Source organism: Platichthys flesus, chromosome 16, assembly GCF_949316205.1.
Source record: "Platichthys flesus chromosome 16, fPlaFle2.1, whole genome shotgun sequence".
Lineage (NCBI taxonomy): Eukaryota > Metazoa > Chordata > Actinopteri > Pleuronectiformes > Pleuronectidae > Platichthys > Platichthys flesus.
The window spans coordinates 1,782,924-1,809,116 of NC_084960.1; the positions used below are offsets into that span (position 1 = coordinate 1,782,924).

Here is a 26,193-nt window from a genome sequence, read left to right on the forward strand (position 1 = left end):
GATGTGATGTAATGTGATGGATGTACATGTGCAGATGAATGGAGGGGTGGAGGGATGGGGGGCGTAGATGACCAGAGGAGAGAAAGTTTCTCAAACCCATGGATTCACAGACAGCTGTAGGAGGAGCTGCCAAAGAGGACCACTAATATTCAAGTAGCATCACGGCTGTGTAAGATGCTAACACAAAACCACATATGTTGAAGATAATGTATTGTTTTTTAAATAAAGACTGTGGAATAGTGCATTTTACGTCAATATTTGAAGAACTATGAACATGTGAGTCGTCTACTTCAAGGGTTCAACTGTGTGTTTCTTCAGTTTCTGCACAAAAACAGCTCACAGCAAAAAGTGTCCCTTCTGAATCTGGTCTGAGAGATCAGGTCTCAAACCGGATCCTCGATGTATCTTGGATGTGTTCACACTGCATGAACACAGAGCTCTCCACTTGTGATCGGATCACTCACGACGGGTCAAAGTGGTTTTATCATCTTTAGGAAAGTGGTTCAGACAGAAACCAAAGTAACAAAGAAAGAGACGACACACGACAAAAACTAACACAACAAACAGCTGTCACTCAAAGACCCCCACAAACTTCCTAACATAATATTTGAAAGTCAAAGCTGAGTTTCAAGTCGTGAAGTGTGTCGATGTGTGTAGATAATGCTCCCTGCAGGTTTGTCAGTGACCTCGTGAAACGTCTCAGCAGAGCAGCTCCTCATTATCCGTCCTGCAGGAGTCCCTGTTCCACCTGTGGCCTCGTGTCGTTGTGTGTCTCAGATCTAATTGGTCTCCATGTCGGTGTTTCCTGTGATCTCTGCTCGACTTTGTTCTTCCTGTCTGATCGCTTGTCTTCCAGTGACAAACTTCTGTGGGTGAGATGATGAGGTAACTCGACTGTAACTGCAGCTCCGGCTGTTCCTCCTTCACCTTCAGTGGTGTGGAGGTTTTCCCCTCTGTATTCCAGAGCGTTGTCTTTCTGTCTCAGGGCAGTTTGAGGACTTATTGATTTCATATTCAGATTTTTTTGAATGCTCTCACTCAAAACCATGGGCTGGCACGCAGGTACACCTTAAGCTCAGATTTCCTGCGCCCAAGCTTCAGCTCTTCTCCTCACGCTGCTTCTGGGCATATTCGAGTGCAAGCGCTGGGTTTCGAGTGAGAGCATCAGGGAACATAAAAAATCAAAAAGTCCTGCTCTTAAACCGAAAGACCTGGAAAGAACCCACTAACCAAAATAAGCCTGATATCCCTGTATTGTACTGGTATTCCTGCTCCTGCAGTCAGTGACCTCTGCATGAGACCCCCCCCCCCCCTCCCCCGTGCACAGAGGTCAGAATCACAACTGGTCCATTATCATCTCCTCCTCACAGCTGAAGTTATCACGCAGCATCAGAAAGCAGCACAAAGATCTTACTCAACACTCCACAGGGTCCGTCACCTCGTTTCCCGACATGAGAAGCAGATCTGAAGTCAGCTCTCTCTCTCTCTCTGGGCGGCGCACCACTCGTCAGGCAGCACTCTGGAGCCCGGAGCAGATATTCCCTTATCTGCTGCTGAGCCAACAAACAGTCATTAACGGTGAATTATGATCCGTCTCAAAGGGGCTCTGAGCCGCCGCACTTCAAAGACACGCTTTGATGTGACGTCTGAAGTCCGTCACAGGATGATGAGCCGAGGAGCTTCGGTTTGTCTGAAGCTGCCGAGCGAGTCTGAACCTCAGGGCCGAAAATAACAAGAGGTTTGTTCCACTCAAGGCTGAAATCGTTGTTTAAATTGATTTTTACTTCCAATAAATGAATTATCCAGAAACGTTTCTCCTCTGAGGGATGTGGAGGCAGCTGGAGCGGATTCCCCCCCCCCGACACATCAAGAGTTACACAATAAGCCAAGGACACCCCCGAGTCCAGGGCCACGTGCTTTCAACAGGTGAAGCTCGAGTGCACTTTACGGCCCTGGACACTGGTGAGAAGGTTCAGAGTGCAGGTTGAACGTGTGAGGAATGTGAGCTGGAGCTAACTTCAGCTTCACACCCCCCCCCCCTCCCCGCCTGACTGAGCCTGGGTGAGGCCGATCTCTGTCTGATCAGAGAGTCGCAGTGTGAGCTGATCGATATCGACCTGGTTCCCCTCCGTCTCTATATCAGACCTCCGCCGCTGCACTGGGCGAGAGAGTGAGACACACACACACACAGTTCACCCGCTGTTACACACCAGTGCACAAACTGCGTGGGGGGCGTTCACTGAGAGCCCTTCTAATTGTTTTATGTGTCGTTAACCTTTGTGTGATTTATATGTGTCTGTGCTGTTGTTCTTTATGTGTGATTGTCATTTGTAATTTAAAACGTGTGTATTTGATGTCGTCTCCCTGCACTGGAAATCATTTTATGCTCCCAGCTTGAAAAGTGTTATTTCAACATATTATTTATCATATCAATTATTGATATTTAGAGTAAATAATGTCAAGTTACAATAGTGTAATGGTGTGATAATATTTAATACATGCGTCCGACATTGCAGTGGTAATATCAATTGATGCTGTAGGTGTTTCTGCAGTGAGGCTGTGACACAACACATCTCACGTCATTCATCACAAATCGTTCTGTGGGTTCCATCACAGAGAGAAAACTTGGACGTTTTATTCAAACATTGATTTAATCTTTATTTTAAATGTTAGATCCAGAGCACGAAGCAAAGAAGAACCAACGGATGTCTCTCTTCACTTTCCCCCCCTCTCACCGTCCATCTCCGTCTCAGCCTCAAACCAACTGGACCTTTCACCTCCAGTCAGAACCATCTCACCGCACCACCGGCGTCACTTCGGTGGAACACTCGGACTCGATCTGCCCCTGGTGAGCACGCTCAGAACACCCCCCAGTTTACTCCGTGGCCTGTCACTGGTCTGTGAAATGAAAGGTTGCAGGGCCCGAGTGGAGCCGCCCTGACCTCGTGTCTAATGGACGACAGAAAGAAATGAATCAAACCCAAACACCAGTGACCCACTTCACCAGAGAGAGAGAGAGAGAGTGATGGAGCTCAGCATGTTGGCAGTGGAGGTTAACGGCACTGATCCGGAGTCAGCATGCGGACAATGTGCTGAACTATTTCTCTCGGCATCCCTGCTCCCTGCCAGCTGTATCAGCCGCTCTAATCTGGTGGTCACGTCCCCTAAAAATACTCCTCCCTCCCTCCCCCTCCCTCCCCCTCCCTCTCTTCTCTGCTTTCATACAGAAGACGTCCTTGTCCTCGGGGAACATGACTGCAGAGGGGTGTTACCACAGACTGGTATCAGAAAGCGGGTGTAACCCACCATCAGAAGTGCAGAACTCTCAGACCAGGAGAGTGCAGCAGCTGCTTCAGTGTCTTTTTTGTTTTGTTTGGGGGACTAAATATTAAAAGACATTTTTGCTCTTGAGAGGTAAGACTCGTCAGAACGTGATCGTGAAGAGATGAAGTTACAGGAAAGTTGTGTTGTTTGTCGATTGGAGTTTGATGATTGTGACACTTTCTGCAGCCGGAGCAGGAAAGTGAGAGTAGAGGATCGAGCAGAGACTCACAGGCTGGACTGAACTTTACTCATTGAGACTTTGGACAAACAGACTCTAGAAACCCACAGTTTTATTAGTTTTGCCGACTTTGTTGACACCCTTTAACAACTGAGACGGAAAGGACCAAGAGGCTCCGAGTGGTCACGTGTTTTATTTCTGTTTTAAAGGATCGTTTTCACCTGCAGAGACTTGGACAGCAGGAAGAGGAGAAGAAGCCGAGGACGGTGAATGAACACGACACAGGAACAGGTCAGGATCTATCAACACTTTTAATAAAGAAGTTAAAATCTAATTTATTATCTTGATAGAGAAGTTTTGATTATCAGCCATAATATTATAAAACCATCCGAGGTAGATTCACCACAGGTTACGAGAGTTATATTCTCCTGTAGAAGCCACAAGTTTTTATATTAAATGTTTTATTCATGACTTCAAGGAGAAGTACTACACTACCCACAATCCTCAGGTGTAATAGCGACACCTGTGATTGGTGGATGTTTACAACAGCCACAGACATGACAGCTACAATTGGACGATTCAGCGTTCAACACTAAATATAAAAGAGGATTTTCTGAGACGTTGATGGATGAATGAAAAGGAAATTAACTTTTATTGACGTTCTAAAAGTGCCGTTGAGCTCTACTGTAATTGTTTAAGTGAAAGTCGGGATGTGACCTCATGGTTTCCACTGTTTACCTCCAGCTGCTTCATGTTAAAAACTTGACCTCCGCCGTGTCCCACCCTCTCGTCACATCTTTGGCCCGAGCTGCTCACGAGCTGACGTCCAGTGCTCAGGGGAGGAGTCGCTCTGACATGAACAAGCTGTTTTCAGATCAGTTAACATGTGGTGAAACCTAGAGAACCAGTTGTTAAGGAGCTCGACCCACAGCAGGAAACACACTCGACTGAAACGCTCCTGGAGGAAGTGGTGACGGCAGAGCCCATTATGCTCAGGGATCCTTCTCACTGGGTCGGTATGGATCCCATTAATGACCTCACTGTTCCCAGCAGGACACGCCCTTTTAAAGACCCATGTGGTCAGTGGCTCAGAGCTGCATCCTGCAAACTGCCACAGCCTTGAGAAGAAGAAAACACAATCTGCCTCCTCCGAGCTCCCACTGCCTCGGGGCATGTGTGTGTCTGTGCAGCAGCGACACTTTGTGTTTAGCCTGAAGATAAATCAACGCCTGCGTTGTCGTCGTTTTCTACTAAATGTGAGTTTTTGATCCCGAAGGAGATGAAGATATTCTCAGTATCACATCTGTTTGGTTCTTTCTCCCCTGACCACACCCTCCATGTGAGGGGACCGGCCACTGATGGACACAACAGATCTGAAGCTGCACATCGGGCAAGTTTATTATTATCATTTGAAACGAATGAGGAAATGAGTAACTTGCATCTTTCCTGCAGCAATGGAAGTAAATGAAGCTTTGAGAATTGATGCAAACACTTTCAAGGCTTTTATGAAAAGAGTAGAGTTGGTATAGATGATGCTTCCCCCCCCCCCCCTGATGCTTTACAAGGACAACACTGAACTAATGGAAGTCGTATTATGTGTTACTGTCAGAAAATCATATCTGAGACTTCAGACTCTGATTTCTGCAAAATACAAACACACAAAAAATCGGCCATGTAGCAGCGAGTGTGTGTTTTTATCAGGTACACACGTCAATATCAAGCATGACAACATCAAACAGGAAGCGGCTATGTTGTGACGGATTATTGCCTCGAACACAAACACACAAACAGACTCACACTGCGTCTCTTTACTCCTGGTCCACCGCTCTGAATCATTTATGATTTGAGCTGTAATTTGCATATTTGTATGTGTGTGTGTGTCTGTGTGTGTTACAGTGAACAAACCGAAAGTCAAAAGACGCCCGGGGACGAAGAGAAGGACGAAGAGGAGGAGGAAGAGGAGGAGGCAGCTGATGCCAGAGAAGAGGAGCAAGCGACTGAAGAAGAAAACAAAGAGTGTGTGAACTGTGCAGCTGCAGCCGGAGCCTCAGACACTATCAGGTGAGATAAGCAGATGTGACTGTGAGAACAGTGAGGGGACACACACACACACAGATAGAAACACACACACACAGACAGAAACACACACACACACAGATAGAAACACACACACACACAGATAGAAACACACACACACAGACAGAAACACACACACACACAGATAGAAACACACACACACACAGACAGAAACACACACACACAGATAGAAACACACACACAGATAGAAACACACACACACACAGATGGAAACACACACACAGATAGAAACACACACAAAGATAGAAACACACACACACACAGATAGAAACACACACACACACAGATAGAAACACACACAAACAGACAGATAGAAACACACACACAGATAGAAACACACACACAGATAGAAACACACACAGCCAACAGAACCTCCGACTAGAACTGTGTCTTCTCGCTCAATAAGGTTGGAAACATAAATAGCCTGAAATCATTTGTGGCTGTGAAGTGCCACTACCCCCCCCTCCACACACAGACACACACACTCCTCCAAGGCTGAACTTTGAAAAGAAATCGAACTAACCCATGAGTGAATATAGAAACAAGGGTCATGTGATGCAATCAGAATTCAGTTTGGCCTCCTGAATTCAAACAGAAAACATTTTACTTCCTCAAACAACTGGGACGAGTTGTGCACCTTAAATTATGTATCATGAATAAAAAATACAACAACTGAATAATTTCACTGCATCAGAGAACAACACCAGAACTTCTCCCTGAATTTAATGACCTGCTTGTTTTGATGAATATTATCTGTGTTTGTTTTTCAGTTTGATTTCTTCCACTCGAAACTAAACCTGAATATATCATTAAAAACTTTGAACCTCTTTGTTTACTTTTGTACAAACAATATTTTATGATTTTATTTGTGTCATTTTATTTCCGATTTCATTCTTTTCTCACTTTGACAGCAGCAGCGAATCTTCCGTTCTTCTCTTATCTTAAATCAATCAAGCATCTTTGTACATGAATCATAACAAATACATATGAGTTTATTAATTTGTGACCTTTAACCTCAACCGACTGTATCCCTGTTATTTGGAATGTACTGTATTATATATATTTAGCTCGGCCCGACCCTGGCAGCCGACAGCGTGACTGAAATGACTGAGCTCGCTGTGACTCGATGGAGGCTCGTGTTAGAGGTTCGAACCCGGTGCTGAAGAGCATCAACACTTATCTGTTCTCTACCCACAGGCTGCTGTGGTGAGAAGTCGTCATTAGTTCACCATCAGAGTGTGTCTCTTCTTTGTCCCCCCCCCCCCCCCCCCCCCCGTGACTGTGTCGTCCTAGAATCTATTATGTCTTGACAGATGATAATGAACCATAACTAAATCTCAGCCTGAAGAACAGTCGGTTAACTCCAGCTGACAGAATGGAGCCGTGTCTGAAGAGAAGCTCTACTTTGACTGTACCAAAAAAAAATTATCTCGATTATACAACAGCACCACGAAGGGCAAAAGTTGACTCCATCGCTTCTGAGCCCATGTTTACCTGATGCAGGGAGGAAGAGAAGAGGGAAAGAAAAGGAAGTCACAGTGGATGAGTGAGCGTCTGGTGTTTGTGATATCGGGTTCGAGCAGCGTGGCCCGTGGGAGTCGAGCCTGAGATCAATTACACTCAGAGTTAACGAGCTTCTAACAGTCGAGTAAGACACTTCCTGTACCTGTTTCAAAGTAAAAGCACTCCAGTGTTTCTGTTAACTGACTCCTCTGTGTTTACAGTCCTGTGCTTTTCCTCCTCAGTGAGAGAAGAGGTTGATGATCACGTCTCCAATCAAATGGCGAAGAGGATGTTTCATGAAAGTGGCGACGATGGCCGATCAGGTGAGACTCAGTGAGACGTAATATAAAATACATCATGTGGGGTAGTTACAGGTTTGAAACTCACACACTGGATTCACGTTTCCTTATCAGTGCCCGACGCCTCCACCCGTCCCCCTGCAGCCCTTCAGTAAATGTCCCAGAGTTTCAAGATATTCACCAACGAACATGAAATATACACGATTTTAAAACTAGGCTGTAACAGGAATCTTCAGTTGTGTCTCTTTTCTCTTCTCATGTGAACAATGACCCGTTTGTTCTCTGTCCACGTTCAGCCTTCAGGCCACGACTTGACGAAGCCACTGAGCTGAACCTCACTTCTGTTTAACCCACTTTGTCATTTTCCACTCATTAGTTTTTTTGTCCCATCTGGGAGCTGTGATTCTCTGACCCGGCGTGAACCTTTAAACCTTTCACCTTCACAAAGGAATCTATATTTATCTGTTGTTAATCCTTGAGAGTTGTTTTCCTCTCATCCTCCATCTGAATCTTTGTATTTCAGTCATGGGGATGTTGACAGTGCAGGTGGAGCGGGACCCGAAGACGGGAGCCACCGTCGTGAAGTCTGTGGCCCCCACGTCAGCCGGGGGGGGCGAGCGGGTCCACACGGTGTTCGACGACGGCAGGAAGAGCATCCACACTGTGGGGGGGTCAGGAGGTCAACCCTCCACCGAGGAGCTCGGCCAGATCCTGAGCCTCATCGACGGGGTCGGGATGGAGGCGCTGCTGGACGAGGTCACAGTCGTTCCCAACGTGACGGAGGTGAAGACGGAGAAGGTCGAAGCCTCCGGGATCCTGAAGGAGAAGCTCTCGTCCTTCTCCACCCATCACGCTGCGTCTAAAGACAACGTGTTGGACAGAAGCTACGTCTTAGAGGCCGAGCCGAGCGTCGAGGACAGCGGTAGAAGAGAGGACATCATGGCTGGTGGAGACGTGGGAATAGAGGACGTGGACGACCCGAGGTTGAAGGACGGCCCCGTGACTCTTTTGTTCCTGGGATACACGGACGCCACATCCGGCCAAGGCGACGGCCAAGAGGAGGAAGAAGGGATGCTCACCGTGGAGCGAGTCATCATCACCGAGGACGGAGAGGAGTACCTGATGGAGCCTGAAACAGCTGCTTCACCTCCGTCAGGGTCGAACGAGGCAGCAGAGCAGGAGGTGGAGAGAGAGCTTCAGGACGTTCCCCTGGAAGGAGCTGGAGCTAAAGTCCAGAGAGAGGACGGGGACAAGGGGCTGCGTGAACCATTGTCCCCCAGCAGCGCAGAGACAGGAGACACCTCCAAGCCCAAGACCTGCCGGTGCTGCTCGGTCATGTGAGAGAAAGACTCTGGACTCAGTCCTGTTTCAAACCTCTGTGCCTCTCACCACACACCACTGCTTCAATGATCATCTATCTAAGTGCACACCAGTATGAGCCCATCAGGGTCCCAGTGGTTTGTCCCTCAGCTCGGACCCCTTCACTTTGTCCTAGAACCAGTGCCTCAGGATGTTTAAAGACCTTTTAATAAGAGGTGTGATTAAAGAGCCACTTCCACCCCCTGGTGGACAAAGGGGAGCACTTCAGTATTCCCTCCTGCAGCGGTGCAGTCTCACCTCAAGTGACCTTTTCTTTCTCTACATTGGGATTTGTCATATTTCCTTAAAAGCCAGAAACTATTCCATCTGTTTAAAAAAAACCAAAGAGGACTGGGAGAGGAAAGACATTTACAGTTTGCAGCATTAAGAGGATTAATCATGGTTTAATTGAATTTAATTAATCAATCAATCAGATCTTATTTGTATAGCCCATATTCACAAATCACAATTTTACTCATAGATCTTAACAACGTGTGACATCCTCTGTTCTTAACCTTCAACAAGAGAAATGAATACTTGATGAAGAAGAATCCGAAACACTGAGGACGAGATGTGAGTCGTTTCTGGAGGTTCTATGTGACCTCAGTATTTCTACAATCTGGATTACGTCCTGTTTACTGACGTGTTTTATTATGGTCTCACTGGGACCTGGTATGAAACAGATTCATTACATTGGCTGTTTACTGGAATATATGCTTATTAAAGAAATATATAATTGTGTTCATGTATTGTGTGATTTCTTTAAGCACAACAAGGGACTGGTTTTCACTTTCTATATCTTAGTGTGGAAATATTCTAACATTAAAAGGGTGATTCCAGTATTTTTCAGCCTGGGCCTTGTCTTTATGAATGTGGGTGTGTAAGAACTTTTGGAATCTTTATTTTGGACATTGATAAACATGGGGCCCAGGTCCTTAAATACCAGAATCACCCTTTAAATTCTTCTATAGGCAGTTGAATGTGACATTAACGAGACCTGTCACTACATTGTCCCTGTGGGTGATTTGAACCGAGGAGGATTTTGTTTGCTCACATGACACAGAGGACAGGAAGTCCAGCTGCTAAGCAGATCAGCTGCATCCTCAGCCGGATCATTCATATTTCCACTCAGGTGATCACACACAGAAGATGGCTGCAGATCTACGAGCAGGTGGGTCTCTTCTTCCTTCAAACCTTTCTGCATGATTCAGACCTTTGCACTCGTTTACTCTCCGGTTACACGTCTCTCTCTCTCTGGCAGGTTTTAATAGTAGAGCTTCAATAGCAAGAACACAGACTCAGGAGCTCGTGTTATAGTCAAAATCAAATCATATCAAAGTATTTGAATAATTTTTTAACAGTAAAATAATCTACAAGAACCTTCTGCATGACAATAAGGAGACCATGTCCCTTGGAAGGTGGAACAAACAGGTTAAGCTCGTTTAATCCACGTTATTATGTCTTGTTGCTCATAAGCTTGATATTAAGTGTGGTGGTGCTGCTGCTGATAATCCCCAAACTGCAGCGGCTGGCATTAAGCTCCTGAACACAGGTGTAAATATAGACTCACACATGCAGCCCCGATTAAGCAGAGGTGATATTTTCAATTAAGGAGGAGACGTGTTGGAAAGAGGCTGCAGAGTGTCTCCACACTTTCTGTGACTCACTACACACAACACACAACACTAGATAGAAGGCTGATCGATGATAAGCATTAACCAGACGAGAACAGGAAGTAACGAGGAATAAAAACTGCTTCTGACAGGAGAAGTCTGGAGAAGACGAGTGTGTCCGAGTCCAACCGGGCAGGACGGATATTGAACCTGGTGCGTGTCCCAAAACAGACCGAGCAAAGCTGATTACTCACAAAGTGGGAATACAGAATTACAGAAAGGTGCCGGATCATCTGGTCTGTGCTCATTCATCTGGATTTATGAATGTGCAAAATATCAAAAGAAATTTCCATCTTACTTTATTCTGTCCATGTCGATGAGGGCGTAGCGGCAGATATAATGGAATATGGAATATTTTCATCATGTAAATAATTAAGAATAATAATAAGCTGCTTCTTTTCTGTTCAAACAGGTTTTTTAAGTAACCTCAGTATCATTTTCTTTTCATCTGAATCAAAACAGGGCAGAACTGAAGTGGATCACAGAGGAAACAGCTGATCGTGTCTCAGAAGCTCGTCCCCATGGACCCAGGTCTCGTCTCCAGAGAGGACGCTCGTCCCTCCACCCCCGACGTCCAATCAGAAACGTCTGGTGAGAATCTAAAAGATGAAACCAAAGCCCGTGCAGTGATCAGGAGGTACCACGGCCTGATGGATGACGAGGGCGCAGATGATGTCTTCATCCCACCTCCTCCTCTTTCTCCATCCTCCAGTGCTCTTCTGCTGCCAGCAGAGGGCAGCACAGGTGGAATGGTAAATAATTCCAGTGTGACCAATTCAACTGGGGCAACTGACGCCACAGAAGATAGAGCTAATCCCGGCGGCTTAGACTGGCATCATGGTGAGAGGCAGTTAATGGCAGCACAGACCAAGGTGGATGAGGTAATAGTCAGAGGGACACAGACTTCTGAGGAGCGTGTGGACGCCACATCACCGTCCAACATCAAGGTCCTCACGCCACCAGCTGATGAAGACCAAACATCTAGTGAGGACACTGTTTGTCTGATGGAAACATTTCAGGATCCATCAGGGACAGAATCAGATGAAGAAGCTGTGGATGCTGTGATGTGGACGGAAACCGAGGAGGACATTTACAGTCTTACTGAGACAGACTCAGATGTACCAATACTACCTGGTCGAATTGGGAAAGATGATGGTTTAGAGCCCAGTGGACCAAACACCAGTCAGCCTCAGGAACCAGAGACTCCTGCAGAGGAAACCAACAGCGATGAAGACCATGTTGACACCAGATCTTTGAACTATAGACTGACGAAGAGTGACTGGGTGAGGAGAGAGAGCGGCAGCAGCGAAACACAAGTGTCCCAACAGCCCACCTCCGAAGACTCTGAAGGGACGAAGAGGACAAAGGGGGAGACGGGAGACAGCAGCAGGAGAATAGCATCAGATATCCAACAGGGAGAGAAACTGCTTCAACGTCTGCAGCTGGTGCAGCAACGACAGGACGGACAAATGATGGAGACGGCCCAAGAGACAAGAGGTAAGGAACAGGGGGAGTTAGAGACTGAGGTGGATCCAGGAGAAGTGAATCTGACGGATGGAGCTGAGATGCAGGAGAAGAGATTTCACACGGTCGTGGACGAGGGAGCGAAGGTGAATGTGACCGAGAAGGAAAAGAACAAGAGTAGAAAAGGAAGAGTGTCTTTGTCCACTGATGATGATGAAAGGGACAGATGGGAGCCGACAGATTTGTCTCCAATCGATCCTCGTGAAATTCCCAATGTTTCATCCCAGCACAGTTTCTCAGCTGCTGACACCTCCATGGAGAATCAGATCCAAGAGGAAAACCAGGCCAAGAAGAACCTGCAGACATCTGGAGCTGTCTTCAATCCCACAGATAATCCAGATGTGCTGGAGATTCCCTTTAAGACCAATATCTCCCTCGAGCCACTCCCCTCCCAGGTGGACCAGCGCAGCGATTGGCAGTTCTCTGAGCACAAGATGCAGAAGGAGATAAGTCAGGAGATCCAGAGAGAACTGGTGCTGGTCAGCCAGGGGAAGATCCCAGGAGGATACAGCAAAGAAGAGATCTGCAAGCTGGAGGAGACCAAGCTGCTGTTTGAGGCTTTCCAGCAGGAGAACCCTGAGGGTCCAACTAGACTCCGGAAACATCTCACCACCCTAATGAGAGGAGATATTAATCCCTCTGTCCTGGAGCGCACCTGGAGTCTAGAGAGGTTTTCCCTGGAAAGTTCCCTCAGGCGTCACAAGTCAGAAACCTCTGAGAAGACAGAGAAAAGTCCTGAATACCTGAGATCAAGAAGCCCAACCGGGGGTCCACGAGACAAAACCCGCTTGTCCCCTTACGCAAAACAAGACAAGCATTCACGCCTGTGCAGAAGCATGGACTCCATCAGCTCGGATTTCTCCACCTCCGCTGCCCAGGGGAGGAGCAGAACCAGGGAGGGCCGAGAATCTCCCATCCTCCAGCGTAACCCCTTCTTCACGCTGCGTCCAGCCCTGGCTCTGCAGCCGGAGGTGGAGAAGGACATCCGTCAGACCCGAGAGAGAGAGGAGGAGCTCCGCAGACAGAGGAGCACCCTGTATGGAGAGAACAGGAGGAGCAGCCGGGAGGAGGAGAAGACAGGAGTCACACAGACGCTGGTGGCAGGTGAGTGTGAAGGTGACATGTCCACCCTGCACATCAGCATGGAGGACATGGAGCTCAGTCCTGAGGGACGTGTCCTCCATCAGGCCTCCACTCTCCAGCATTTCAAAGGTACAACTATGAAAAGACTTGTAAAGTGATAATTAGTCGTACACACAAAGTTGATGTTACTTCATTATGAACCAAGGAGGTTAATTTGTTTAACTTTGCAAACAATAACTTCAGTAAAAAACTAATTTGATCATGTGATAAACGTCACTAAACTTTTGAAGACAAACTAATTCAGAGTTTAAAAAGTCATCAGCGTCCCCTCGGCCCCGGTCTGTGTCACATGAGTCTCACTTAGATCTTTATCCAGAGCACATCTCTTCTTCTGACACTCGGCCTCAGCACTTTAACGACCGCCTCTCCACATTAGCCTCACACTGCGTCATCCCCTCGGCCTTATCGACATCTTAGTGTCAACTCTGTCCCTGACGGTTAAGGGCACGCCGCTCCTCTGTGAGTCAGCACACGGGGGGGGGGGGCTGAGTGACAGCACGAGGACCGGCTGTGTGTGCTCCAGCTCCAACCCGGGGCCGGTCCTCGTCCTGCAGAGAAGACAGAGGACGGGAGACGACGGCTGCGTCTCCTGCAGCAGAGCTTCAGGACCTGACTCAGCCGGGCAGCTTGTCATCTCGTGGCACCGTGTTCATTTTGTGACTAGCTCCATAACAATGTGTGTGTCGACTCGAGGTGAAGATGATGAAGTTGCATGAGACAGCAGAATAAAGCGTCTGGGCCCAACCACAGGAAATGACACGTCCTCCAGCAGGAAGTGGTCAGTGTTGACCCGATCCGTCCACGACACTGAACATGTGGCACCGATACACAGAGACGACTCCACACGACATGTTAACAGTTCTAACACTGAAGACGTCACAATGATGAGGTCAATTATACAGTATAATGAGAAATGACAAACAACACAGTTTAATAAAGATCACAGATGCCAACTAGGTTTTTCTCTTCGAGCTGTTAAGGCTGTTTACCCCGGCGTGTTCATAGTGAGGCAGAGAACTGGTGCCAGGAGCCAACAAACATATTTGCCAATTTGGTTCTTCAGGGCGTTTCCTCTCCTGAACCAGTTCAGTGAGTCACACAGGAGAAGTTCTATCACAGGGTTAATATCTTTAAAGGTTCAATTTGAATCCAAACTAAGAGTTTTTACTGAACAAGTACCTTTGGTGCTCAAACATAATGAAACTGTAACTGAAAACTCAATTTGATAATAAGAATACAAATAAGGATTCTCTTTTTCCTTTTGCTCAATTTACTAGGATTGTGTTTCATAGGCGCCTGATAGCAGATGTTTCAATGACCAGTCGGTTTGAAGAGATTATTTAACAACACATTGGAATTTACACTGAGGTTGAAAAACAAGAGTAAATAAGAGTCATTATCTCAGAAGAGGATTTTTGGCTGAGCCGTGCAAAACTTTCCTGGAGCTGCTTTATCAAAAGAAGGTCGACACAGTGGATGAACTTTTGTAAACACCACACAATATAATAAACTGTGAAACTCGACTGGACTTGGAAGTGAGGCTCGAGTTACTGGGAGAAATAAGCCAGAAACAATCAAGCAGAAAATGTGGTTTTGGTCTAAATATGTGTGAGAAATGATGAATAATTTAAAATCCTGTGTTTTGTATTGATATGATCCGTCTCACTGCTGCTTCCCGTCCTGCAGACGTCAGGAAACAGTCCAGAGGGAAACTGGAGCGTGTGTGGCCTCCACCCTCCAGGAGAGACCAGCAGAAATCTGAGCAGTCGCAGGTGATGTGTCAACTGCAAATATGTTGTGTGCACAGAACTGGTCGGATCCCAGTGTGATTGTATCTGTGTTAATATTCTGACCAGTTCAGGGTCAGGGAAACGTTTCTGTCATTTCTCTCTTTACACTCTCTTCACTCTTTGTTCTGAAATGGATCTTGTGAATTCTTTACATTCTCTGCACTTTCCATTTAATTCATGTTCAGAGACACAAGAACAAGGAGCTGAGATCCGTCTTCTTCTTCTAAATCCTGCTGCCTCCTCTAATCCCACAGCAGGAGCCCAAGGTTCACCGGGCCGGAGGTCACAAGGCTCCTCTGTGGCAGCGCTGGGAGTCCGGCCAGATCAACGGGGACCAGTCGTCCCAGGGAGACAACTGAACCTGGACCTGCTTCTACACTTCAGATATCTACCAGGCTAGAGCTGCACCTAGAGGAAGAGGAATCACTAGAACCAACAATCTTACAGTAGTTACAGCTGACAGATAACAAGTCTGCCTCTTTTATCTCTGCTTTTATCTTGTGTCAAATCTGCTTTTTTTATATATCCTATAGCGCTGATTATTCAGCAGTTAAAATAAAAACAATCTACAGTCACAAATTGTCTCTTTTATTCTCTATGAATTGATTTTTACTGTGATAATTTCAATAAACATTTTAATAAATAGTTTCAACCTCTAGATTAAAACTGCTCTGATGGGAATTATCACAGGGTCACACACTCGTGACGTCAGAGTATAAATTACAATTTGATTGATTCTTCATATAGGAAATACATTTTTTCATACCAATACCAATAAATATGAATTCATATTCAAAACCATGCAGCCATCTGGGGTGAATTGGATTTTGTATTATCCACCAGCAGAGGTCAGTACAGCCTCAGAGACCAAGAGGAAATAATCCACTGTTCGTCCATTAAGACTTGATAATGGGAATTACATTGTTTATTCAAAGTAATGAAAGCACTGCAGATCATTATTAATATTATTATTACTGTTATTATTAATGGAAATTAATCAAAACCCAGATTCTCAAACCTAAACCTGTAACATAAGATTAGCTCATCATTGAAACATCCTTCATAAAACATTGTTTACTGAATATTGAAAACAGTTTGTTTTATGTAGAAGGTTCTGTGTCGACTTCTCAATCTCCAATAAATCAAATTATTAATTACTTAAGATTCTGTTTGGTTCCGTTTCAACACTCCACATGTCAGTGAAGGGAAGTAAATATTGGAATGGACCAAAATCCCAGTGTTCATCTCAAACTGGGACTCATGACGAACTGAACTGGGCACTGGGACACCTCTGAACTGTCAGGAGCTTTGTTCTCACTCAGGCTCATTGGATCCTGCTCTGGAGGTTTGACTACAGGGCGCTGGTGGGAGAAGCTCCAGAGAAGGTCCGGAGCTTCTCACTCAGACATTCGGATTCCCTGGAGAACTTCAGGAGATAATCCAGAGCTCTGAGAGCAGCTTTATAAGAATGTTCATTAATGTCACCTAATTAGAGCTACATGAACAAATCCATTTACACCAGGGTGGAGAAAACGTTTCTTTAAAAGCTTGTTTGCGTCATTTCCTGCAGTAACATGGGGCGGGGGGGGGGGGGGGGGGGGGGGGGGATGTCTCTCTGTGTGTCCTACATGACACATGTTCAGAACACAAACAAACCAGAAAACATGTCAACAACACGAGTGTCCCGGAGCTGTTATCTTCTCTAAGTGCACTCGACTGACGGGGGGGGCTTGTTAGTGAGGAGCAGAGCAGCAGTGGGACGACAGGAGGTGGAGACCAGTCTGTCCAGGAGACGATGTCCCCACACGTCCTGGAGACCAAGCTCATCTCCCTGGTGTCACTTTGCACAGTCTCTGGGTTTCACTCAGTCAGTGGTGACCCGGTTCCACAGCTGAAGAAGAACTGACAACACAAGAGGACTCTGCTCATCCAACACCATGAGGGAGCTCTGTGGGGGGGTGCTGAGGAGAGAGGGGGACGGCTCTGACGTCATCACTTCTTCAGCGTGGGGGGGGGGGATGCTGCTGGAGTCAACAACCTGAACCCAATGGAGTGATGCTGGATGACTCATTCCTCCCACCCCCACCACTTCCTGTCGTCAGGACTCGTCCTCGTCTCTGGACGAATCCACAGAGGAGGGAAGACGTGTTGGACAGAAGACAAGTGGAGCTACACACTGATCTGGGGACAGACTGAGCAGGACGCTGTGGACTCACAGGAAAACAAACTGAGAATGAGAAGAGATGTAACAGCTGGAAAAAAAGAGCAAACAGCAGATCAAAGTCATGGATCATGAGAATCTTAATTTCCTTTTCATGTTTTTATGTTTCTTAAAATGTGTTCTTTAATATGAATTACAATTTAACATTGTATTTTATCTATTTGTATGTAAAGCACTTTGAGCTGCATTTCTTGTATGAAAGGTGCTACACAAAGTTCATTATCATTACTTTTAACTGTGTAGAACAACAGTTTGCTCCCATATGTTTATTAAGTCTGTATCAATAAATCTGATTCCTATAGAAGATCTTTCAGCTTTTTACTGACTGAATATGAAATAATAACATGAAGAGACGGAGGATTTAATGAAGAGTGAGTTAAAAGTTATATAAAAACAACATTTGCTAGATGGCGGGTGTTTCTGACGGAGACGTTTCTCCAGTTCATTGAAAGGATGAGTTGCATCATATATAGAAATCCTCCCCCCCGCCTTTCCCCCCCGCCCCGCCCGATGTGTGTTTATATAAAGTCTAATTTTCTCATTCCACAGAGGACGTGTTGTTTCTGTGGAATGAATGAATAGACAGTGAGAGCATGAGGTAAGAGCAGAGTGAACACACCCTGGTAAGTTCAACCATTGTCCTGAACAAACCCTTCTTTCCCTCTTCCCTCCCTCCTTCCTCCTCCTCCTCCTCTCTCTGCACAATGAAATCTCACTTGTCTAGTTCCATGATGCCATGTTACGACACAGTCACATAAATCAGTCACGTCCTCTTGTCTCAGGTTTTCTATTTTCACTCTGACGGCGTCAAACAAACAGTTGGTTAATAACGAAAAAGAAAATGTGCAGCAGAAACCATCTCCCATAATGAAAGGGAACTTTACTCCAGGGAAACCAAACCTTTGACCTTTGTGACCTGCCGTGGATCAAGGGTAAAAGAAAAGTCAAAAGTCAGTTAAGACGTTTTCAGGCGTCGGCTCCAAATCAATCACCAGTTAAGTTCCTCAATGTGTAACAACAACTGACTCTGACATTTGTGTTCTGGACATTCAGCCCCTCAGGAAAGTGCCTCGACTTTCAGTGCTCGTCTGAAAGGAGCTTTATTTATAATAGTCATAAACAACTCTTTGTCTACAGCCATACTAATCGGCTCTTTACCGGCTCGTCATCGGCTTCAGGAGAACCGAGGCGCCACCAGATTGAAGGTGCACATGTTGTTTACATCATAACCACAACAGAGAAGGATTTATGGATTGGGTTTAACCTTCTGTTGCTGCTAATGAACAATAACAACATCGGTTGAGAAACAAAGCGAGAGAATCATCCGTCATATTCAGAGATTTGATGAATATGAATCCTGGCTCCGTTGGAAATAGAAAGATCAGAAGGATGAATACAGTAACTCTCTCTTCTGATGATCGATCTGGGTGGAAGTCAGAGTTAAAGTCTGAAGCAGCTTGAAAACACATTATTTATATAATCCTGCACAGAAATGTCAAACTGTTTGTGAGTCTCCAGGTCGGAGCCGGTGGAGCAGGGTGAGCTCAGGTCTCAGGGACGGCAGCGGTCACACCGGGATAAATCCTTCTTCCAAATTAGATCCTAATCTCCCACATCTCTCCTCCATCTCTGGGGCCTTTGGCTGGGGGGGGGGCAGCTCCCTCTGAGTTAAGCCCTTTCAGCCAAATATTCAAAAGCTCTTTTTGCACGGTTTCCCTCTCCGCTGAGCCGCCTCCCGTTCTATTTCAGGATTTAAAGGAAGGACAGTGTTCTCCCTCGACTCAGAAGAAAATCCCTTCGGCCCGATGTGTGGAGCCGACTGGGATCAGGAGGCAGGCGTCACATGGAAGTGAAGATCACATCCTGGGTGGACGTGAAATGGAGAGAAAGGTTATACGAGGACAACAACAACAACAACAACAACAACTTTACTGAGTTACTGCCCCTAACGGAAAGATTAGAGAAACAAACTGTGACAACTCATTAGTCAGAGGTTTGTTAATTTATCTCAATGGAACGGAATTAAATTACCTCAGCTGATGGAGATCATGTTTTCATGTGTTTGTTTGTCGGATTTCACAGAAAACAACTGAAGGATTTTTACACTGAACTGGGAAACGAGTCAGAGAAACTTAACATTCGGTGTTTATTGGCTAAAACTGAGAAGTTTGGAAACGATTAGACTCTCACGACCTCCTGCTGCTGCTCATGAACAAAGTGTTATTAGTTTACATCCCTAATGTCAAGTGTGTAATAAAGCTTCTCATAGTTTAGGAAGTCTGGAAGAATTACAGAAGGAAAACAGAAGTGTCCCATGTGACATGTAGGTGGCGCTCTGAAGCCTGCACAGTGGAGGAGATGTAACAATGCTTATTGTCCACTCACAATATAATCTGTGTGACGGGGTGTAGAGCGGTTGAACCACACTGTGTGTACGGGGGGGGGGGGGGGGGTTATTGACCCTACAGCATCTGCTTGTGTTCCTGCAGGAGATCACGAGCAGGGTCGTGGCAGGAGAGGAGCTATGGAGTCGTCATGGTGGAGAACCACAACACAGCCGGTGGTGCCAGGGCTGCCCCGGCTGAACCGGAGCTCCCAGCACACTGTGCCAGTGTCACGCTGTGGGAACAAGGGGGAAACTGGGGCATCTAAATCTGCACCACCCTCCGATTATGAAAAGATTACGCAACCGCACAGCATGCTTTACATAACCAGCTTTACATAACATCACAGCACTCCTTCTGTCTACACCCTTTGCCCCGCCCCCCCCCCTTCCCCATGACATCTGCCTGGAAGCCAATCAACTGTGTGATGTGGCTCCGACACCTCGTCTGGTCCCCATGCTGGGATTTAACTCACTGGAGTCACTGGGAGCTCACTCTATTCTTATTTAACTCACACTCTGACGCGGCTGTAAATCAGAGCGTGAACGAGGTGGATGGTGTTTTTACACATGTTGGTTATTATGGGATGTGCACCCAGTTATTAGAAGTGACATATTTAAAGTATATGTTCATATAAGTGTTTTTAAATCTTGGTTTTAATTGATTGGATTTGCTGCAGTGAGCTTTATTATCAAGGAGGAGAAGAGGATCAGAAACTGAAAAGGTTTATTTTCTGATTTATCTTTTCAGAGAATATTATCACATTTAAATCTCTAATTTAATAAGTTCTTATTATTCTCAAGAGTCTGGAGATAAATGTGGTCATAAAGAATCGTTCTTCATTCAGGGGATGTGACAACTGTTGATTTACCAACAGATATCTATTCAACAATAAAGAGCAGCTTGATAGTTTTTTTATTAATACAGTTTATTATAAATATTAATGGAGGATATGTTTTTCCAAGTGACAAGAAAAAATATCTTGAAATATTTCAACACTGGAAGGATGTTGCTTTTTGTTTCCTATTCATAAGTCATATTTGAAGAACAACAGCAAAGACACAGGGCTGCTGTGAATTCTGGGTAAACAGGAGAAAACAAAACCAGCGTGTCATGATGATGTCACAGGAAGTCGCTCCACCCGGCTGCTGATGTTGATGCTGATGGATGAAAACCTCCAGTCACTTTATTTCTGCTCCATTATAATCAGATTTCTCAAATTGTGCCGGTTTCCGCTGTTTGCTTGTCGCATATTTTCCTGTTATTGTGATGAATCCTTCCACAGCCTCCAGGGACACGTCCTCTGCAATATACATAATTTGATTTATGAGCATTTCATAAGCCCCCCCCCCCAGAAGTGGTTGCTCTGGTAACGTTTGGTGACGTGTTCAAAGCCCAGGAATAGACGCATGAGGAGGGAAGCGGGTCGGAGGCGTTCGGCTTCTTCTGTGAACGTCTCCCTCCTGTGATGGGGTCAGAGGTCGCCCCCCCCCCCCCCCCCCCCCCCTCCGGTGATGCTGAAGGGTCCGTGTTGTGAAAGCATCACCGGGCGGCGAGCTGAGGGCCGACTGAGATCCTCTGTGCTGCAACAAATGATCAATAAACACACACAGACACACACACAGATTGTTATGAAACAACGCCCCCCCCCCCCCCCCCCTTCCAGGTCAAACAAACTGAGTCATAGCCTATTTATAGATCCTGAAATACATCTCTGATGTGTACGAGGCCTGGATGGAGGCTGTGATGATTCAGAACATGAGCACAGCTTCTCGTTTTAACTGCAGTTTTATTAGTCATCAGACAAACACCGAGTATTTACCCTGGAAGCTCATTTTCCTTGTTTTAGGTCTGAGATCAGAGAACAGAAGAAGTTTGTTTACCTGAGTTACACGAAAGGATCATTTGATTCAGGGTCAAATGAATGAAGTGTTGTCACCTCAGGACACATTTACAGTTAATATTCAAATTAAATAAGCTTCTACTGTGCATGTCTAGAGCTCAAAAATCTGTTTGTTAGCCTTATTAGTATTATTCTTATATCATATAATTGTACCATAGACTCATATATACATCCTACGGACACACTAACACACACGACCCACAACACACACTAACACACACTAACCCGTCTTCTATATCCGACCCTCGTCCATTCTGTCATTGCACCAATAAAAGAAACGAGTAGTGCAAGTACCTCAAGCAGCAGAAAGTATTTGTAGAAAGAGACAAATCTGAGAGCAAAGAGGAAGGAGGCTAAACTGCTGACCAAGTTATGGAAAATTGATTATGAAACTCCGATATCTAATGTTACTTCCCGACCTCGTGGGCGGGCGTCTCCTCTGATCCTCGTTAGATAACGTTACACAGCAGGTGAAACCGGGTCAGAGCCGGCGTGCAGCTCGGGGCTGCTTCGGCAAAACTGTGTCACTGCCGCGGGATCTTCTTCTAATCCGTAGTAAAGTAGATGGGACAAAGGCTTATTTAAGAGGGGGGGTGGTGGGGGGGGGGGGGGGGGACAGAGGAGAAGATGTGTCAATGACACACAGAAGCTGGAGAGAGGATCCCAGGCCTTTTCAAACAGGTGGCGTTCAGCTGAGGGCCACGGGCGTGACCTCCATCCGGGGGCGTCCAACTGTGTCAGCGGGTAGACCACCCCCCCCCCCCCCCAGCCCCCCGTCCTCCTCTCTGCAGACCCCCCCCCCCCCCCTGTATTTTAAGCTCCAGGAAACAGGAAACTTTACCTAACGCTCCTCTTCCCGTCAACTCGGGCTAACACCTTCCCACTCATCTGTCCGACTCCCCGCGCCTCCTCCTCCTCCTCCTCCTCCTCCTCCTCCTCCTGTGGAGCTGGTCAGCTGGTGTGAGTGATGTCGGGGGTCTGGTCTGTGCCAGAGACTTGGCAGCAACAGGGCCCAGATATTTATATCCATCCTGCTGCAGATAGAATCCTCCAGAGGGAACATGAATTATGAAGAAAGGCAGGAGGCAGAGAAGATGTGAAATCACAGTTTAAAGCTGAATCCACATGTTAGAGCTGAAGATTAACGGTGAATTCATAATGAGACGGGTTTTATTAATTACTCTAAACTAGGATCTTTCACACATGTATTGTTAAAGCTTGAGAGGAATCCAACATCAGATTTAAAGTTGCATGTTTCTCTCTTTGTCCTGAATGTGACTCTGAACTCGTAGTTGTCCTCGTCCTGTAAACACTTCCTTATATTTACATTCACGTGTTTCCCTCTTTCAACGGGACTTGAGCTCACGTTCATGTTCCTGAGCTCCGGAGCCCCGAGATGTTTATCCACCATTCCACATGTTACTGGTCTCTGCAGGTCAAATCTTCGAGGTGAATCCGTGAGAGCCTCGGAGGGAATGTCAGGAATTCATCTAGAACTGGTTGAACTCATGTGGTTCCTTTTAACATTGTTGTTTTCCTCCCGAGTCACTTGACTGCAGCTCGTCCTCAGTGACATGCAGACACATGCAAATATGAAATGCACATGGGACAATACGTGTGTACACAATCTGAGGAATGTTGAAAACACACAGTCTACGTGAGTCTCGTCACTTTAAACCAAACAAACACCAGAGGAGCCTGAAGCTCTTTCTCAAGTCGATGTGTAACACGCTCCGGTTTCCAAAGCTGAACCGTCAGCCTGAAGTTGTGTTGTAACTCACTTCCTGTTGCATAAAGCAAACTGACACTGCGATTGTGAAACCGTCTTCATTCAACGCCAGAAACAACAATCAGCTCATTTAAATCCTCTGATCTTTCATTTCTCTGATTCACGGCGAAGTAATTGATCATTAAAATGAAAAGTGGCTCCCGTTCATAAATCTCACGATTAATAAAACCTTCACTAATTGATGTACTGGAGGAGCGAAGGGTTGAGCAATAAATATCTATAATTATTTAACTTTTAGCAACAGCAATATATCAAAGTTCTATAATTATCAATCTAGCTTTTATCGTCCAAAACTTCACCACAGAGTAAAGATCAGTGTTTAAACTTCAAAGAAATAATAAACTGACGAATTCTAATTTATCCTAATAAATATTAAAACATGGCAGATTGAAAAGCTGTTGAAACGTTGAGGAACAATAAGGGAAGTGTTTGACATTTGGCGAAATGCACACACACACACACACACACACACACACACACACACACACACACACACACACACACACACACACACACACACACACACACACACCAGCCAGCAGACAGGTAGCTTAGCTTAGCATAAAGACTGGCAACAGGTGTAAAGAGCTAGCCTGACTCTGTTCCAAAGCAGTAATGATTCTTGTGTGTGAGATGAGGTTTGTTGTGTTGAGCTTCGGAGGAGGTTGTGAAACCTTCCGACCCGAGCAGCCTGAGAATGGTGTCAGACGTCTCGTGTGACTTCACCTGTTGTAAACAAGTGTGTTTGTGCGGCTGCAGAGAAACAAGAAAAACACACACAAATAGAACACACACGTGCAGATAAAAGTCACAACAACATTTGTGGCGTCTCAGAAGTCTGATACTTCTTTGAGTCCTGGGAAACGTGTCCGGTGTTGTTTTTCTCTATTTGCAGATTGTTCCTGTTCGGTGAAGCTCGACTCGTTACGCAGAACTTATTTAAGTCCAAATTGACCTCTACACGTCCTCGGGCTCTTAACAACACACAGGAGACGTGTGTTTCTGAGACATTCGTCCCACCTACAGACAGATTCTCCACAAGACGTTTGTCTCTCAGCCTTGTGATCCCGTCACAGACACAAACTAATTACAAGTTACAGGATCTAATCAGAGGCAGAAGGTCTGTTGTGTAACAATGAAAACACACGTGAACAAAGTCATGTTGGGAGGCTCTCCTGTACTGGGACTGTACAGGCAGGGGCCCCTGTGTCTATCAGCCGGGGCCAAACAGTGAGGGGCCAAAGGGCAGAGGAGGGAATCTCACCATCAACCTGAGAACAATGACTCAGGATATTTACATGAGTGATATGATCGAGTGCGTTCGGTCCGTCGCTGGTGGTGCAGGTCGACAACAAACACAACACACACGGACCCACACACACACACAGACACACACACACAGTCGGGTGCCGTGTCACTGAACCAGTGGCTCTGCAGAGGACCAGTCACACTCCAGGGTAACGATGAGTCAGACGTTGTGTAACGCTCAGGATACGACTCTGATAAACTGTGATAAACCCACACACAGGGTTTAGACATGCTTTCTGCTGTTTGAACTGCTGTGTGATGTATTCATTGTGCAGCGATGTGTGTTGTGTTCACAGCGATGTGTGTGCTGTGAAGTATTTGTGTATGTATCTGTGACATATTGCATAACTCTGCAGGGTTTGCCGCAGCAGCTCTCAGGACAGCCGCGGTCTGAATCTCCATGCTGCCACAAAGGCAGCGTTCACAGCTCCTGGGCATTCCTGAACAGTTCCTGGAAAGAAACGATGATTCTGCCGATTAGAAAAGTTCCAGGAAAAGATTTACTTTGTGTGAACAACTTCCTGAAAGCCTCTGCATGAGCAGATTAACCTGCCGGGGCCTCGGCACAAAAAGATCCCATTGGGTGAAACAAGTTCTTGTACAGTGAAATAATTAGTAAAACTGTGTTAATTAGATTAAATACTTAATCATATCACAAAGTAAAGTAGAAAACAATAACGCTTGTATCTTTAAAGGTCCCAGAACATCACTGGGGTGGATTTTGTATTAATGTGGTGCAATGTTAACAGCAAATCAGCAGTTTCTCCTTCAAAGAAATAAATGACAAAGAAGCATTTTTAAGCTTATATTTATATGAACTGTATATCGGCAAAACGTGTATTCCAGGCAAACGACACCACGTGTTATACAGACAGTTGATTTATTAGCTCTATTAGATCCTAGTTTGATTTATAATGAGCCAAATCTTCTAAATTTCAGTTGATAGAATGTTTCTTGTTAAATTAGTAAACTCATGAAAGCTGAATTCCTTTTAGTCTTCCTTTGCATCTCAGACAGATTTACAGGTATTTATTTATATTTAATTTTATTAGTGTTTTCAAATATTGACTTAATTGCTTTCTCAAAAAAAAATTCACTTGAATACCCTATTTTGTTTTAATCTTTGACGATTTTACTTACTCCCCGTTTATCTCAAACAATATTTATATCTCGTTTAGTGTTTCATTGTCTCATATTTACTTTTTCATCTCATTTGACCTGTTTCCTCATTTCAAATCAGATTTCTCTGGACCAGGACCAGGACCTGGATGCATCGTTCTTAAAGTTTTGATTCTTTAAGCCTCAGTGTCACAACATGAATCAGATGGAGCTGATGGATGAATATTAATGTTCTATCAACCCTCTTCATCTCCTCCAGACACATGTTGGTCCAGTAACCTTCTCAGTAATTAGAATCCTCACAGCAGGACTCGAGGGTTCAGAACATAAACATCTATAAAAACATGTCTGACTCTGTTTACACCTGAGACCGAAGCAGAGGCGCAACATTATCCAAGTGTTGATCGTGTCGGGGAGGAGGGAGGGAGGTCAGATGACGAAGAGGAAGATGTTGAAGATGATGACCGATGTTGTGAAAGCTGATACGAGCTGTGGATGGCGGAGGGGAGGGGGGGGGGGGGGAAGGGGGGTGGGGGGGGGTCCACATCAGGGAGGCGGGTCCAGAAACCCTCACACACA

General features: G+C 45.7%; 2 protein-coding genes across 6 annotated transcripts; both read left to right on the plus strand.

Annotated features, from left to right (window-relative positions):
- The first annotated feature begins 3,248 nt into the window (after positions 1–3,248).
- Positions 3,249–9,501, plus strand: LOC133970417 (uncharacterized). Of its 4 annotated transcripts, none has more exons than XM_062407221.1 (6): positions 3,249–3,414; positions 3,712–3,793; positions 5,399–5,563; positions 7,103–7,247; positions 7,345–7,425; positions 7,925–9,501. In XM_062407221.1, coding segments are annotated over exons 4-6 (900 nt in total). In that variant the 5' UTR covers positions 3,249–3,414; positions 3,712–3,793; positions 5,399–5,563; positions 7,103–7,246; the 3' UTR covers positions 8,743–9,501. The 4 variants fall into 4 exon arrangements, with proteins under 4 accessions (XP_062263205.1, XP_062263206.1, XP_062263208.1 ...); XM_062407222.1 differs by having other exon boundaries at positions 3,730–3,793; XM_062407224.1 differs by lacking the exon at positions 7,103–7,247.
- Positions 9,502–9,839: 338 nt separating this feature from the next.
- Positions 9,840–16,045, plus strand: LOC133970435 (uncharacterized). Of its 2 annotated transcripts, none has more exons than XM_062407250.1 (4): positions 9,840–9,931; positions 10,896–13,061; positions 14,787–14,872; positions 15,145–16,045. In XM_062407250.1, the coding sequence occupies exons 2-4, from the start codon at positions 10,955–10,957 to the stop codon at positions 15,247–15,249; spliced, it is 2,298 nt and encodes a 765-aa protein (XP_062263234.1). In that variant the 5' UTR covers positions 9,840–9,931; positions 10,896–10,954; the 3' UTR covers positions 15,250–16,045. The 2 variants fall into 2 exon arrangements, with proteins under 2 accessions (XP_062263234.1, XP_062263235.1); XM_062407251.1 differs by lacking the exon at positions 9,840–9,931 and adding an exon at positions 10,452–10,586 and having other exon boundaries at positions 15,148–16,045.
- Positions 16,046–26,193: the final 10,148 nt, after the last annotated feature.

Coding starts and splice junctions, on each gene's coding strand:
- LOC133970417 (XM_062407221.1), top strand. Junction 7,426..7,924: donor TGGCGACGATGGCCGATCAG/GTGAGACTCAGT, acceptor TTTGTATTTCAG/TCATGGGGATGTTGACAGTG.
- LOC133970435 (XM_062407250.1), top strand. CDS start 10,955: ATGGACCCAGGTCTCGTCTCCAGAGAGGACGCTCGTCCCTCCACCCCC. Junction 13,062..14,786: donor CACACAGACGCTGGTGGCAG/GTGAGTGTGAAG, acceptor CCCGTCCTGCAG/ACGTCAGGAAACAGTCCAGA. Junction 14,873..15,144: donor AGAAATCTGAGCAGTCGCAG/GTGATGTGTCAA, acceptor CTAATCCCACAG/CAGGAGCCCAAGGTTCACCG.